At 52.5% G+C, this 16,103-nt stretch overlaps 1 protein-coding gene across 2 annotated transcripts; it reads right to left on the bottom strand.

Annotated features, from left to right (window-relative positions):
* Positions 1 to 422: 422 nt before the first annotated feature.
* SLC16A1 (solute carrier family 16 member 1) lies at positions 423 to 16,103 on the bottom strand. Of its 2 annotated transcripts, none has more exons than XM_041466910.1 (5): positions 15,983 to 16,103; positions 7,203 to 7,460; positions 3,674 to 3,817; positions 2,350 to 3,213; positions 423 to 1,932 (listed from the first exon to the last, which is right to left on the bottom strand). In XM_041466910.1, the coding sequence occupies exons 2-5, from the start codon at positions 7,417 to 7,419 to the stop codon at positions 1,667 to 1,669; spliced, it is 1,491 nt and encodes a 496-aa protein (XP_041322844.1). In that variant the 5' UTR covers positions 7,420 to 7,460; positions 15,983 to 16,103; the 3' UTR covers positions 423 to 1,666. The 2 variants fall into 2 exon arrangements, with proteins under 2 accessions (XP_041322844.1, XP_041322854.1); XM_041466920.1 differs by lacking the exon at positions 15,983 to 16,103 and adding an exon at positions 8,596 to 8,732.

Below are 16,103 nucleotides of genomic sequence, written 5' to 3'. Positions count from 1 at the left end.
CCTCAAGACCACCTTCATTTAACCCCTCATTTAGTTTCAGCCCCATACAGGTGTGGTTCCACTCAGCTAGGAAGGAAACAGACAGCAAGAGCATCTGCACATTACTCAGACTTTTAAGTGCATGTCCCTCCCACTCACAAATCAAGGGAGTTCTCAAGGGTTTTTGTAGGTTTCTAAAACCAGAGTGCATGAGGACACTGCTGTTGCCATCCTAACTGCCGACCAAAGCCTCCTCTTCCAGCTGGAAAGGGGCATCTCACCCTCATAGTATATGTCCAGCTTCCACAGGGTGCTGGAGCAGAAAGTGGAGAGCCAGGCCCCACCACAGTCCCACTCACCCTATCCCCAAAACTGACCCTAAATCTAGGGGATCTGGCACATAGAAATCTCACTTCTAAGAAAGAAGTTCAACATTTGATAGGTAAATTGTAAAAAAACAAGTTTATTTGAAAAAACTCAAGCCTCTTAACATGAATTCTGATCAACATTTACTAGAACTTGAGAGCCATTAACCTGCTCCACGTACGTTGAGATATTTTCCAACACTAAAAAATAAAAAATAAATACGTACAAATTCTTTCCTCCCCCCTCCGTGTCCTAGATGTGAGAGGTTCAGCATCCACTGCCTTAAGATCTCAGTTGAACAGAAGCAAGTAAAAGAGGTTTCTCTAACAGATAAAAGAGCCAAAGCAAAAAAAGTCTCAGGGATGTACCATCTCCACCCACCTCACCACTCTGCCCAAGGTCAGGCACCCAAAACTTGGCTGGATGGGATGCTCTGGTGGAAGCCCACCCCACAGACAGGATGGGGCAGCACAGCCAACAGCAGCGTGAATGCCAGCACCACAACCTGAGCCCATTTCACACCACCCAGCACTGGGCTGAGAAGAGGCACTACTGAGGCAGAGTAGGGAGGCAGGGGGGACCCCAACACTCTCCAAGGAAGGCTTGGGCAAGCAGGGCTGCCACAGCCCTGGAGTGGGTGACGCCCAACAAGAACCACAGCCATCTTTCTTTCTTCAACCTGAATATCCCATGAGAGAACAGCTACAAAAACAGGGATTTAAAAGAACTACAGTAGCTAAAGTGTTTTCAAAACATACCTAGAGACCACCTAAAGAGCCAGGAGGCACTGAGCATGGGGGTTAAGGAGCACCTTGCCCCATGCCTGCATCTCCCCTGCAGAGGACCTGCAGTAAGAAGCGTGTGAAGCAGTATTCATCCAGGGCCGGCCCTGAAGCCCATTGTGCTTCAACAAATCCAGTATCCTGCTTTTTATGGCTTTTTAACAAAACTCCCCAAAATGCACACATATCCCCCCACCCCCCGACCCCAAGCAGAATACAGAGCTAAAGCACAGTTTAGAGTTAAGGCTCGTTCAGATTCAGCTAGATATGGAGACTGTAAGGCACATATTAGTACATTCATGTTACTGTTAAAAAGCCAGACTATAAAAGCCCCCCTGCCCCTGGACACACGAGGATACTGCATGTGTAGTCCTGTTACCTTTGTTTAACACAGATGGAAAGACAATTCAGAGCCTGTTTAAAAATGAACACCCGGTTTAAACACTTCTTACGGCCACCCAGCGCCAGCAGAGCTCTGCCCTGGCCGCCGCACCAGGGCAGCAGCGCTTCCCCGACACTCCGGGATTAACTCCGGTCCCTCACATGCGGCTCTCCTCCTCTTTGACACCACCCTCCACATTCTTCTGAGGTGAGGGGGCCACATCATTTTTTGCCTCCTTCTGCTTCCCAGCCTCATCAATGTTGGTCTCATCCCCCTTCCCTTCCTTCTTCGCTTTCTCCTCCTTGGCCACCAGGCGATAGTTGATGCCCATCCCAATGAAGAGGTAGATCCCGGAGATTATCAGGACAACCCCGCAGGCCCAGTATGTGTACTTGTAGTCACCATACATGTCATTGAGTTTCCCTAAAAGATAAGAGAGGGTACAGTTTAGCAAGAAGCCCCCAGAAGCAGCTCCAGGTCATGGAGATATTCCTAAGAGCAACCCAAGCCCATCACCATCACGTTCAGACAAGGACCTGTCCCACATTCCTTAATTCCCTGCTCCCCTACCCTGTGCCAGAGGTTCAGATCCCACTTCCTTGGCCATTCCTCAGATGCTGGGGTGGTCTCCTGACCACTGCCCCAGTGCCATGGCCTGCCCATGGCTCAAGGGAACCCACCACCCCTCAGCAAGTCCAAGCAGGACAGCCAAAGTCAAAGAATCATAGAATCATTAAGGTTGGGAAAGACCTTTAAGATCATCAAGTTAAATCACCAACCCAGCACCACCCCATTAAAACCACGTCCTCAAGCGAGTTTTCCAGGCACAGCACACCCTACCTAGCATAGGGGGTCCCAGAAGAACAGGGCAGCACTCCACGATGGTCACCAGGCCAACAGCGCTGGAGAACCGCTGAGCTCCCACCAGGTCCATCAGGGTCTCAAACAGGATCGAGCTCAGCCAGCCAAAGGCAAAGCCAAAGAAGCCAGCATAAATGCAGAAGCCAGCATAGCTGGTGGACATGGGGACCAAGAGGTGGCAAACCCCATTGTAAATAATAGAGATGGCAAAGAAATACTGGATGCGGGGTCTGACCCACTTGGTGTTTGCCACCAGTCCCATGGAAGGTCTGGCCACCATGTCCACGAAGGCCAATATGGAGAGCAGGAAGGCTGCAGAGTCACTAGCAATCTTCTTGCTCTTTGCATAATTGCTGAGGAAGACCAAGGGAGCAAACAACCCGAAGAACATGATTACATTGCCTGACAGATAGAGCAGGAAGCCCCTGTGTGTGAATAGAGAGAGGTCCAAGAATTTGTTGATTGTCTGGAAGACTGAGCTCTTCTCTTTCTTGGCCTTTCCATCAATGAGGTCTGTGCTGGTGTCACCATCATCCTTTTTCCCTGCTTTCCCAGCCTCCTGCTGCACTTCCTTATTGGCCTCTTTCTTCATCTGATCTGGCTTGGGACCTATGGGCCGCATCAGGGATCCAGCCACGCAGCAGTTCAGCAGGAGGCCACCCAGGATGAGGAAGCTGCCACGCCAGCCAAATATGCCAAAGAAGAGCTGGTTGACGGGTGCCAGAGTAGAGAGGAAGACAGGGCTGCCTGCCATTGCCAGTCCATTGGCCAGTGGACGCTTCTTAAAGAAGTACTTGCCAATCATGGTTAAGGCAGGGTTCAGGTTGAAGGCAAGTCCAAGGCCTGCAGGAGAGAGACAAGGGGCTCAAGGCTTGGATGCCTCCAGCAGCACCAGCAGAAGGGCTGGTAAAACAAGTGGGGTTTCAGTTCTGGGGAGTTCACAGCTCCATTTGCAATTTAGAATCATGGAATCATTTAAGTTGGAAAAGCCCTCTAAGATCATGGAGCAACCACTGCCCCAGCACTGCCAGGTCCCCATTAACCCATGTCCCCAGGTGACATCCACATGTTTTTTGAACACTTCCAGGGATGATGATTCCACCAGTGCCCCAGACAGTCCATTCCAACACCTGACCCACCCACTTCCCAGCTGGCATGAGCAGGAGTCAGCCCCTGCTGCCAGCTGAAGAGGCACCCAGGCAGTGACAAGAACCAGAATTTATGCAAATTCAGACATGAACTAATAATTACTGGGTTGAAGTTGCTCCTTTCACTGCCCCACTAGGGCAGAGCTATCACTTACCCCCTATGACCCCAACACAGAAGTAGAGCTCCTCCACTGTGTTGCAGAAGGAGGCTGCGATCAGCCCGCAGCCGGAGAGGCAGCCGCCTGCGATCATGATGGGCCGGCTGCCATACTTGTTCACCAGGATGCTGCTGATGGGACCTGGGCAAACAAAGAGATGCATCCAGAGAGGAGTTATCTTTGCATGAGAGACCAAACACACACGCAAGCACACTGCCAGAGGATTCCATCTTCCACAAAGCATTGCTTCTCCCAGTGAAGGAACTGAGGTAAGGGGAAAGGACAGGAGGTTCAGAGGCAGCTGGAGATAAGAGAATCACAAAATGGTTTGGGTTGGAAGGGACCTTAAAGATCATCTTGTTCCAGCTCCCTGCCATGGGCAGGGACACTTTCTACTAGAACAGGTTGCTGCAAGCCCCATCCAACCCAGTTTTGAACATTTCCAGGGATGGGGCAGACACAGCTTTCCTAGGCTTCTCTGCCCAGGCCTCATCACCCTCACAGAAGAATTTCTTCCTAAATATCTAATCTAAACCCAGCATAAGAGAGAGAATTGTTGAAGCACAGAAAGTTTTGACTTCTCTGAGCAAGTTGCCTTCTGCAGGCTGAAATAGGAGCTGCCTGGCCACCAGCTGCCCCCAGAGACAGGGCTTTGGGACAGGCCGAAGCCACCTGCCTCATGCTGTGCTGTGGACTCTGCCCTACTTGCGGCCACCCACCCACCATGGACTGGGGTCTCAGCCACAAAGCAACTGCACATCTCCTGCCAGAGGTTTCTGATCAAGACTAGATGAAGCTGTGAGGAAACACCTTCTCTGGGTGCAGGTGAAGCCTGGGGCTTGGGGAGAAGCAGCACTGCCCCAGGAGAAGGGATGCTTCTGTTTTCACTGCTACCCCTAATGCAGACAGGGCCCAATTGCCCTTTTAAGTGCTTCAGTATCAGAAGCTTTAATCCAAAGCAAACAGTGATTAGAGACTGCCAAGCATGCTCTACAGACACTAAAATGTATTTAAATACACTGAATGAACATCCATTGAATATTAACAGACCTTGCTTTGCCATTAACAGACAGAGAGGTTGTCAACATGTTATTCATGGGTCCTCAGATGGTACTTGACCTTTTTGCCCAGTTTAAACAAAGCCTGGAGCAGGTTACAGAAGGCTTGGTGCTGCAGAGGCTGCTCCCAGCCCCACAGCATTCTGCTCTCTGCTACCAGAGGCTCCAAAGCAATGCCACCAGGGATGGGCCATGGCTCTGATCCTATGAGAGGCAGCAGCAGCAGCACCTGGGAGCTGCCACATCGCAAGTCCCACAGAGCACTCAGCACTTTGCAAAACCTGAACCTTGAACTCAGCAAACGTGATGCCCCTGAAGAGTCTAAAGGCAGCTACAGCCCTTCTTCCGGGAAGTCCACCCAGAAATAGCAGGGTCCAAAGGGCAATCAGGAGGAAGCCACCCAGCTGGGCAATGCCAGGTACTCTAGGGGCAATTGTCCCCATCCCCCCCCTTTTTTTTTTTTTCAGAGGAAAATAATTCACACTCATGCCTATTTTCTAGATTCACTGGAAGCATTTTTGACTAAATATTACCTGATCTAACTTGATTGCTCAAGCTGCCAAAAACATGTAAGTAATGGAATCTAATCCCAATGTGGGGCTGACAAAAGAGCATTTGACACCATGACATCCATGCATCCTGATGGTGATGGCACAGGGCAGCTGTAGGGAAATGTGCTGCTTCCTCACACCTAGCCCTACCCAGGACAGAAGCTGCCCCAGCTCTGTGAGATTCCAGAGGATGAACTGCTTTTTCAGCCTCCAAGCAAGCAGGTGTCCTAGGACACAGGGAAATCAGCACACAGGGATGCACACTGGGACTGCTCCAGTGCAATTCAGACTCTGTACAGGGTCTAGTTTCAGACAGGAATGAATGGGGCAGCAGTGATTCCTGTGCTTCAGCAGCTGGGGGATGAATAAAAAGTCCTGAGATGGAAGTGATTCTCAAGAATCCAGTCCAGCTCCTGGCTCTGCACAGGACAATCCCACTTTCTGCCTGAGAGCATTGTCCAAAATGCTCCTTGAGCTCTGGCAGTCTTGGGGCTGTGGCCACTGTTCTGGGAAGCCTGTTCAGTACCTGACCACCTTCTGGGGAAAAAATGCACCCAGGTAGATTCTGGGGTACTTTCAGCATCCTTGCCCCCAGCATATGGGCAAGCAGCTCAAGAGCAGGCAAGCAGCTGCTGGAATTTAATGGCTATAGTTCAGTGGAAGCAGGAGAGACAGTATCACATGGAGGGAGGGGGACATGGGGACAACCACTACCCCCAGTACTGGAGGAGGGAGTTCTTAGCCCTGCTGCCAGGCAGCTCCAGACAGTGCCCCCAGAAGAACCAGCTCTGAACTATTGGGAGAGGAGGAATGGCCCAGATTGGGTCTCATTAAGGCAGTTACACGGTTTACAAGCTTGTTACAACATTGGAGCAGGGAAATGTGCTGGTCGCTTCGCTAGCTGAGCGAGGACAAAGCAGAGCCTGTTCCCTGCAAAGGAAAAGCCTCGTGCTCAGCCGGGAGCTGACGTCAGCTCCTTTGGATGCACAAATCCAACAAGGCTGCAGGCAACTCGCCAGCTGGGGACTGGCAGCAGGGACAAGCTCCCATTTGCCTCTGAAGTGGCCACAACATCAGGCTCACAGTGTTTCTTTCAGCCCAGCACAACACTGTGTTTGCAGGCACATACAAGACCCCAGGTCTCGAGACCAGGAACATTCTGCATGCTCCTCACCCACTAAAAACATGCATAAAGTACCCAGCTTGAGAGTTAAAAGCCTTCAAAAGGCAGCTTCTGAAGGACAGGGGAGAGAGGAGAGCTGTTTTAGTTTAGGTGGGTTTGCCTTATTCTGCTCATGTCTCTGTACTTCCAGGGCACACTACCATCCTCAAACAGCACAAGCTGCCTACGGCACTGCTTGACACTAGCAAGCAGTAACATGTGGCACGAGGCTTCAGTACACTCCAAGAACAACTGAGCTGATGAGAAACTGAGGACAGCTCCCTACATACACCCACTATTCCCTGAATTGGGAAAAAAAAAAACCAAAACAAAAAAAGCCCCAATGTCTTATCTGAAAGTGCCCCTAAGAGCAGGGCTGCCACATGGAGCACAGCAACTCCCTGGCCCTTCTGGAGGATGCTGGGAGTAGACACAGCATCTGCAACCCACTGTAACAAGGACAAGGGCAGAATTACACAAGTCCTAATTCCCCGGAAAGATTTTACAGCTTTGCAGAGGAGGACAGATTAACCCGGTTTTTGCATTCTGGGCATTAAACGGAACTTTCTGAGCAACCTCCTTTAAGAAAACTCATTAAGGGAGGTTTTGCTCTCAGATAAGGAGAGAATTCAAAGTGTTAGCAAAATTTTGGATGTTGTCACTACAGTCAGGTGGGAATCACCAGCCCCAGCAGGAGAGCAGCATCTTGTGCTGTGATGCAGGAGCACAAGTACCACTGCCTCCACCCCACTTACCTCCTGCATACATAACAGCCAGCATGATGGAGGAGATCCAGGAGACTTTGCTGCTGGAGGCATTGAAGATGACCTCAATCTCTTTGAAGAACACTGTGATAGATTTGGGGAAGGCATAGGAAAAACCAATGGAAATGAAGGCTCCGATGACCACAGCCCATCCCCATCCTCCTTCAGGAGGAGTGTATCCTACAGGGCCTCCGATGGCCGGTGGCATCTTGAATCAAGTCGGTGATGATTCAGTTGGGGATCAAAGATCTGCAAAGGACAAAGCATTGCCTCAGCTGAAAGCAGAATCTCTTTGCTCCTGGCATACAACTGCACAGTTCAAGCTCTGTTTGCAAGGCTGGCACTGCACCAGTGCCCCCACCACCATGAGGAAAGTTGATCTAGGATCACCAGCACAGGGGGCCACTCCAAAGCACCCGCTCAGATTGCAGCTGGCCTTTAAGACCCCAGTCAGCACACATTTGTAAGTGACAATTTTAAGACGTGATACCCTGACCCAAACTGGAAAGGGCAGGCAGTGTCTGTGACAGCAGCCAGGACTCATCTGCACAGGCAGAGCTCCCACAGCATCTCCAGGAGTGCAACCCCAGCACTGCAAAATCCCAGTAAGCCCCAGGCCACCTAGAGCAGGAGCTGCACAGCAAGGTTATTAAATGCAGACATACTGAGGGGAAGTAAGTCCCCGTGCATGAGCTAACAGGACACCTCTATTTCTGCTGAAAAAGGGCAGTCGGGTGTCACAGCACACCCACCATCCCCAAAGGTCAGGGACTATGGCTAAATTTAGCCTGAGCAGTGACCAAGGAAGGCTCCCATATGCCACCAGAGAAGGGGGAGGTGAAGCCACAAAGAGCAGTCCCAGCAGAACCTGGTTCCCCTGTGGTTTGGCCCTGGCAGGGCACCTACTGCATCCAAACCCCCCTCCTTGATCAAAAAGGCTATGGCAGGTTTCACAAAGCACCCAAGTATAAAAACAATTCACCTAAAAAGTTCAAAACTAGAAGTGACTAGAAAACAAAATAAACAGGAAAATGTCATTCAGGCTTGCTGAAGTGTGGAATCAGAGAGGCTGATTGGGAGCAATCCAGAAGCCATCAAGATCAGGCTGTTCATGCATGGGCCCACACAGCAGCAGAACTAGATCATACTCCAGAGCCGCTGTTACTCCAAATGAAGGCTGGTCCCAGCCGCTGAGAGCGGCACAAGGCATCACAGCAAGGAACTGCAGCAAGGGCAGCTGCTCACAAACAAGGATCACAACATGCAAAGCAACAGAAATCACCACCAACCCCAGAACTCCGTGTACCCCCAGGGATTTCAGAAGGCATTTTCTGATGGGCTGCAGTCCTCCCCAGCCTCATAGCCAGAAACACCCGCACCTCACCCACTGTATGAAGCACCACCAGCCAAGGGGACAGCATTAGGCTCCTTCACCAGAGTCCACCCCTCACTCCACAGCTCTCTGCTGCTTAGGTTTGCACTCAAGATAAAAGCCACCTTCAAGCAGGACAGTCTTTTCCACAGCTCCTGAGGTCATACCAGGCAGAGTGACAACTTCAAAGCAGTGTGGTGTTGGCTCAGAGAGGTGCAGCCTCCTATTTATAGCTTGTATCCGCCCCAGCTCACAGCGATTACCATCTCATCCATGGCTGCTGACATGCCAGCATCTACCTGGCACGTCCCTATAGCACACACTACAGGACTACGGGCTCCTGCCTTTTCACTCACTCTGTGTCACTTGGTGCACATCCAAGGCTGGGATCCTGGTGTCCTGGCCGAAGCACAGCTGGTGATCCAGAGTCATGGGGAGATCCTGCTCCTTCCTACCTGGCACTGGAGGTACTGGCAGCAGTTATCTGATACAGCACCAGTTTTGCCAGAGCCACCTGACACCTGGCTGCGGTGATGGCCCAGACCCACACGGGGCCAGAGGAAGAAAAGCACAGGAGGTCGGATTCTGTAAGCTGCTAAGACTAGTTTAGTGTGACCCAGACAATGATTTTTCACTGGCAGGGTAATTTCCTGCATCCTGGCCAGTGCAACACATGACCATCATGAGCAGCTCCAAGCCACCCGCCGCTGCAACAAAGGAATCATTGACAAGACGCTGCCCCTGGCACGTCCACAGCTGAACTATGCCCAGGAACCAGAGCCAGTTTCTTCTGATTTCCTCTCTGGGACTCAACAGGATGAGCCCGTATCTCTGGTGTCTGGCTGCAGGCAGATCCCTGGGGAAACACACACCTGTGGGCACCCACGTGGGACCAGCAGTCACCACGGGAACGGCCAGGCTCCACAGAGACTCCCAATGCAGTCTGGTCTCTTGGAACACAGAACAGCCCACTCACCCACCCACCACGAGCACTGGGAATTGCTGAACATGCCCTCCCCACACAAGCTGCACACTGGAGCTTCTGCCACCTCTTGCTTTGAGTCACACTGAGCTTTCACAGCCTTCAGTGAACCCTAAAGCATCATCCAACCACAATGATTTATCCAAAACACTTTTGAAAGCTGAAACTACCAGGTGTTGGCTATAAAAGCTCCCAGCAAGGAATATAATCTACTTGTGAGCACTAATTAAAACTACAGGCAATAAAAGCCATCCAAGGCAAAGGCTGAGGAGGTTTTGATGAGGTGTTGGGGATTTTTCCCTTTTGTTCCTGAGACATATACACTGGTTTAATTCTTTCACTGCTCCCAAGGAGCTCAACTGCTCCAAAATGACTGTGGCTTGGTTAATTTATTTTTTCTTCCCCTACAAGCAGCATTTCTCCTCTTGCAGGTGCTGAGGTGCCATCTCTCTGTAAAATAAAAGGCTTCTGGCAGGTTAGACATGACCTCTCTTGCATTGCTGAGGCACAATGAAAAAACCTTGAGCTGAACAAGGTTTTGAGACCAAAGATTCCCAAAGTCTGATGCCAGAGAATTTACACAAAGAGTTCTGCATGCCACAACACTCTTCCCTGACTCACTGAAAATCCTTATTAAGAAATAAGGATTCAGCTGAGTTAGGCTTCTTGACTATTTACTCCTTGCCCCCATACAGAAGCAGTTTCAAACAAGTGAGGAAAAAAAATGAAGCACATGTAAGGCAGCCAGCCCAACTGGAAAAATTCCCTCCCTTTAGCAAAAAGGGAAATAAAAAAATCAAAAACAACCAGAAGACATAGTTATGACATTTTCAGCTCTGTTTTGGAAGAGCCGCAACACGTAAGATGTGATTAGAAATCAAATTCACAGCTGTCAGGCAGCCAGCTACAGTTTGCCCTATTAGGAAATAAAATAACCATATTTGCAGTAATTAAGACTGATGAGAGCAAGTAATGACTGTGAGTATCACAACTGCTCCCTATAAAAGTCCTGACTAATCTACAGGAATGGGTAGCCTACAGCCACCCTCCTCTGCACAGCAATAGTGAGAGCAGGAATTGAGACAATGAGGATGGTATCACCTCAAAACAGATCCCTCAGGAGACTAAAGCCCTGCCATCTCCTAGGTCCCACCCACAAGCAGTCATCCTTTCTCCAAAGGGGCCTGGAACAGTATGATTTCAAGACTTTTAGTTACATAATGCAGTAAATTGCTGCACTTTTGAAAGCTCAGATTGGCAGGACTCCAGCACAGAAGGACAGAGGCTCACATTTATAGAGCACTGCAAATGCCCCAAAGTGTTTCTGGGGCAAAGCCTTTATTGAAGTGGTTCACACCACTCCTTTCTGGGGTCAAAGGAAGAGGGACATTCCCCCAATCCAAGCAGAGGCCCTGCCCAGGCACAACACACCTCTGCCTCTACTCACACATCCCTCCAGCTCAAGGCTTCCCTACAGTGGGTATACACTCGGCGGCATCTGCTGCTCTTTGAGCTCACAAAGCCTTTCCCCTGGAGCAGGGCTCTCAGAGTACCTGGGAACTGAAGCACGGCAGGCAGGGAGCTCAACTCTTGCTCCATGGAGCAGGACAAGCTGAGAGACCCACATCTTTCTCCCACAACCTACCATCAGCCTAGTGCCCACACCGATTTGTGCTGCAGCCAGCAGAGGTTCATCTGGCATCTTAGTAGGTGTGAAATCCACATTGGCTCATCCCAGCCCTGCTGTCTTTGCTTCCTGTTCCTCCTGTGCTCCCCCAGCTTCTGAGATGGACATAGCATTGCCCAGAGAAGGATCTCCACAGCAAAAAGAAGTCCAGGGATGTCCCAGCTATCCAATGGCCATTTGGGCGCCTTGTGCCCTTGTAAGCTGGACCCAGCCTTTGGTCTGGGAATGCCATCAGTGAAACACCTAGGCCAAGAAGGATGGGCACAAAGCTGCCCCTTGCTAGCAGCAGAGATTGCACTCCCTGACGGAGCTCTTCCATCAAACCCCCAGCAGAAAGGGGGATGCTGTTCCCCAGGAGCTCATTCCCATCAATCCAGCCCAAAGAATTAGCAACATCCATCCCCCCAAGCCCAGCTCACACAAGAAGCTCTTCCAGTGCTCAGCACAGGGCCATAAACATCCATGGGACATTTGCCCAACATGGGGAGCTGGCAGACCCCCAGAATCTCTCCTTCTGATCCCTCAAAGTAAACTGAGATCTCTTGCTAGGGAAATGAAGGGGCTGGCAATCACCAGCTGTTCACAGCCAACAACACTCTATAGCTTCAAGTTTGGCCTTTTTCTGGCCTGAAGTGAGATGAAATAGAGATTGTCAGGAGTTGAGACACCACTTTCACCAGTTTTAAGCGGGTTTAGAGCATTATGCACAGAGCTCTAATTCCAGCAAGCACCCACAGCCAGGGTTTAACCTGGCAGCACATGGCCTACGTGACTCCCCAGCACTTCCAAGGGCTCTGCACCAGGACAATAGTCAATTGAGGCCCTGCTCAGCCCCAGCCTTTGCTGCCAGGGTGAGCCAAGGTCAGCAGCACAGGCAGGGCTCACTCAAGGCCAGCAGCCCGCACAGGCAAGCTCAAGGTTTTGGCCAGAAGCAGCTCAGCCCACTCAGTGCCTCTTCCCACCAGGAATGGCCAACGCACTCCCAGACATGCCCCGGTCTGCCGGCCCGGTGAGCCAACAGCGGCACGCAGACAGACAGACGCCATGGGGCACAGCATTGGCAGCTACTCTCCTCCAGCTCCCCCACTGGCAGCACAAGCCTCAGCCCGCAGAGGCACAGATCATCCTGCTCACCCCACCGGGCACAACCACGGTCTTTCCCTGGACTCGCACAATTGGTCTCTCTGGTGGACACAGCCCCTCAGCCCCCAAAATGCTCCCAGCACGGCACAGGGCAAGAAAGGCTGCAAGCTGCCCTGCAAAGTGAGATGTTGGGATGGTTTGCTGGCAGCTTTGAGGGAAGCCAACCAACCAATGAGCGGCTATTTGTGTCCACCAGAGAAGCTCCCATCTGGGGCTGCTGTGCCTGGTTGTTAGCATCAGCAATGCTCAGTAAGGACCGACCATCTTACTGGTGTGAGAAAGCATGAAGTCAAGCTTAAGCAAGCTACCAACAAGACCAAGGGAGGAAGCCTGGCTTATTTTTACACCAGACCCTGGCTGTGGTCATGGTTCTTCTAGAGCCCTCTAGCCCAGTTACAAGAATATTATGTGAAGCAAGCAGCTCTTGCACGTAGTCTGGGCTCACATCAGCTTCAGCCCCTAGAGTCCCCTCTCTAACTGTCTCCCCATCCATAGGGAAAGGGATTCTCATGGCACCAGCTGCCAGCAAAGCCCCTGTCTCAGGAGGGGACAGGGGGTGCTCAAGCCCCTGCACAGAGTTCCCCAGTTCCCTGAGCACAAGTTGTGCTCTGCCAGGACACAGAGTTGATCCTCCCTGCACTAGCGGTGCTCAGGAACGCTCCCAGGACACCCTGTGCCCGCCCAGAAATCCTCAGAATGAGAAAAATGTAGTATGGAATAGCATCGGCATTCTTTCATTAGAGACCCGCAATGCCAGCCAGAGAGAGCTCCGGGTGTCTTGGCAAAGCAGGGGGCTGCAAAATCACAAAAAGTCACAGCGGTTACCATCAAACTGTCTCTTGCCTAAGAGCAGGAGTCTGAATTTTGATCCCAGCCACTGCCACATTATTGGTACCTTCAAGCCCTCAAACCACAGATGAGTAAGCACCAGGATGGAGGTGGGACATGCACACCAAGGACTCAAAAGCACAAGGGTGGAGGTGGGAGAGGAGGTCACACCAAGCACCCAGGAGTACACGGATGGAAATGGGACACTCACACCACAAACCCAGCCCTCAAACCAGGACCAAAGCAGCACTGGGATGGAGGCAGGAGAGGAGGTCACACCGAGGGCCCAGCAGCACTCCGGTGACTGCGGTTTCAGTAATTCACTACAGCCCCACGTGGATTTTCCCTAGCTACAAAACTACTCTGCAGCGGCTCTAAGGATACAGTGAGTCATACCAATACCACTAGTGAGAGGCTCCCACTTTCTTAAGAGTCTGTTATAGGCTGATTCCAGAGGAGGAAATGGGAAAAGCCATAAAAGTGCAACAGTAGATTTGTACTACAGGCCCTAATGAGATGCACCTCCCAAGCCTACGTGCAGCTTTTCAACTCCTCATAAAGGAGATATAAAATGACAGCATTAAAGTCACTGGGTATTTTCCACCTTAGCTGCCAGATAAATCAGGCCAACTGTGCCAAATAGGAGCCAAGAGAAAGCACACGCGACCATTCACACCTTTTCCAGGTAACGCCTCCTGCAAGGGAACAATGTTTCACACCTTTCCAAGGAGCTAGGACAGCCACAGGCACCCCCACAGAGAGATTTGCCATACACGAGCAGAACTTTTTTTCTAGCTGGGAGGTGCTTCACCCCAGAGGTTCATCTAAGACCAAAGAAGTTCCTTCCCGACAAAGGCACTATCAGGAGCTTGGGGGAGTTTCTTTACACCCAGCACACCCCCAGCTGCTCCCTGCCCTGGCCCATTTCTCAGCACCGCTCCTTTCCTTCCAGACACAGCCAAGGAAACCTCAGCGCAAAGACACCCAGGAGAATCCAACAGCGCTAAATTACCTCACTTAGCATGAAAATGGGATGCCTGTGCACCACAAAAAGACTTAAGGCTCACAGAAAGGCACAAAACCAGAATCATTATACCTGCTCCCTTGTGATGCAACTAAGAAAAACCATCTTCTTCCTCAGCAAAAAACCTGAAGCTGGAGAACAGGAGTAACCCTTGTGCAAAAGGTCCACACTTAAAGGGCAGGGTGTGAGCACTCAGGCCATTTACTGTTTCAGAACACAAATTCCACCTCTCCTGCCAAAGATACAATTCAAAATTTCCTTATGATCCTCCTGTTCACACTCATCCCCTTTGCCTGAGTCAGCTTTCAAACCCTCCGGCGTTGTTCACTTTCATGATGCATTTGTGCACCCTTCAGCTGCAGGACTCCTGCCCGACCTGCAACACCCACCCTGGCTGAAGCATTCCAGCAGCATGTCTGGAGCCCAGCCCCGCTAAGCTCCCTGAGCATCTCACCCTGGGGCCAACAAACACCTGCCAGAGGCCACCAGGCTTCAAAAAGAGCAGATCCCAGGACCAGAGCCGGTAGGTGCTGGCTCTAGGAGTGTTCTGACACTTGCTGCCCAGCAAGTGTAAGCTACCAGCAGCCACCACTGAGTTCTAGCAGCCCCAGCTTTCTGCTGCTGGTCATTGCAATGCCTCTCCAGCTGAGTGATCCACACACCAGAGGGGGGATGCATGCCCTAAACACCTATGGGGCCACCAAGACCATACTACCACCTCCTCCATAAGCAAGGCAGAATAGAGCTCTAAAGGCACCTTTCCTGGAGCTGGAGCACGGTTCTGCAGTCTATCCTGCACAGCCAGCAGGGGATCGCGGTGCTGAAGGACTTGGGTGACTCACCCACCTGAGCAGCCTCGAAGGCCCGAGGTCCAGCTCTGAGCACCTGCCAAGAGGAGTCACCTGAAGGCCGGCATGAGCGGCACCGCGATGCAGGGCTCACCCAGATGCTGCAGGCTGCAGGAGTGCTCCCCATGGGGACAGGGGGTACCCCCGTGCACCCCAATACCACAGACCCACTCCCAGGACATGGCTCCCACGCAGCTTCCAGGCCCTCCCTGCCTTTATCAAGAGCCAAACACGCACAGTGATCACCTCCTCCCTGCGCCCCAGAGTTTATCGAGCACCCTCAAACGGTGCGGAGATTCCCCCGCGCGGCCCCATAAACACGCAGGGGAGCGGCCTGAGGGGCCGGGCAGGGGAAACGAGGAGCTCCCCAGGACAGGGAACCCCACCTCGGGGCAACTGGGCTACCCGGGCCCCCCGAGGCCACCACCATCCATCCTCACCGTTCGCCGGGATGAGGAGGCAGGGGAAACCCCACCCCGGGGTGCTACTGCCGGTGAGAGAGGGACGGGGGCGGGCAGGGCACTGAAGGATCCTCACCACGCGGCCATACCAGAGCGGGAACAAAACATGGCTCCCCCCTCAGCTCGGGGGCGGGGGAGCCCGAAGCGGCAGTTCCAACACAGCCAGAAACGCCGGTGTGGAACCAACTGGCCACCGAACAGACGGGCTGCGCGACCGGCCACAGGGGCTGGCCCCCGCCCCAGGACCATCACCGGCTCCGGGACCTCGCAGCCGGGCCGGGAGCTGCGGCCCGGGGGAGCGCGGAGCCGCCAGAGCGCGTGGGGCCCCCAGAGCCAGGGCCTGACCCCGAGTCCCCCCCGCTCGCTCGCTCGCTCGCCCCCTCGCTCGCCCGTCCCGTCGCGCCACGTGTGCCGCCCGCGCCCTACCTGCGGGTACCGCCGCCGCCGAGTGCGGCCGCCCCCGCCCCCGCCGCTATAAGGGCGGAGGGGCGCGGGGGGCGGGAGCGGGGCGTGGCAGGCCGCGCTCCGCCCCCGCGCGCCACGTGCG

This window comes from Pyrgilauda ruficollis, unplaced genomic scaffold, assembly GCF_017590135.1.
Source record: "Pyrgilauda ruficollis isolate IOZ18807 unplaced genomic scaffold, ASM1759013v1 scaffold100, whole genome shotgun sequence".
Taxonomy (NCBI): Eukaryota; Metazoa; Chordata; class Aves; order Passeriformes; family Passeridae; genus Pyrgilauda; species Pyrgilauda ruficollis.
The sequence above is the reverse complement of the archived record's forward strand: the minus strand, read 5'-3'. Positions and strand labels throughout refer to the sequence as shown.

Excerpts from the sequence above, each read along its gene's own strand:
- SLC16A1 (XM_041466910.1), bottom strand. The coding sequence starts at position 7,419 with ATGCCACCGGCCATCGGAGGCCCTGTAGGATACACTCCTCCTGAAGGA. Across the intron at positions 3,818-7,202 it reads GGCTGTTATGTATGCAGGAG|GTCCCATCAGCAGCATCCTG; the intron begins GTAAGTGGGGTG and ends TTGTTTGCCCAG. Across the intron at positions 1,933-2,349 it reads TCTGGGACCCCCTATGCTAG|GGAAACTCAATGACATGTAT; the intron begins GTAGGGTGTGCT and ends CTTATCTTTTAG.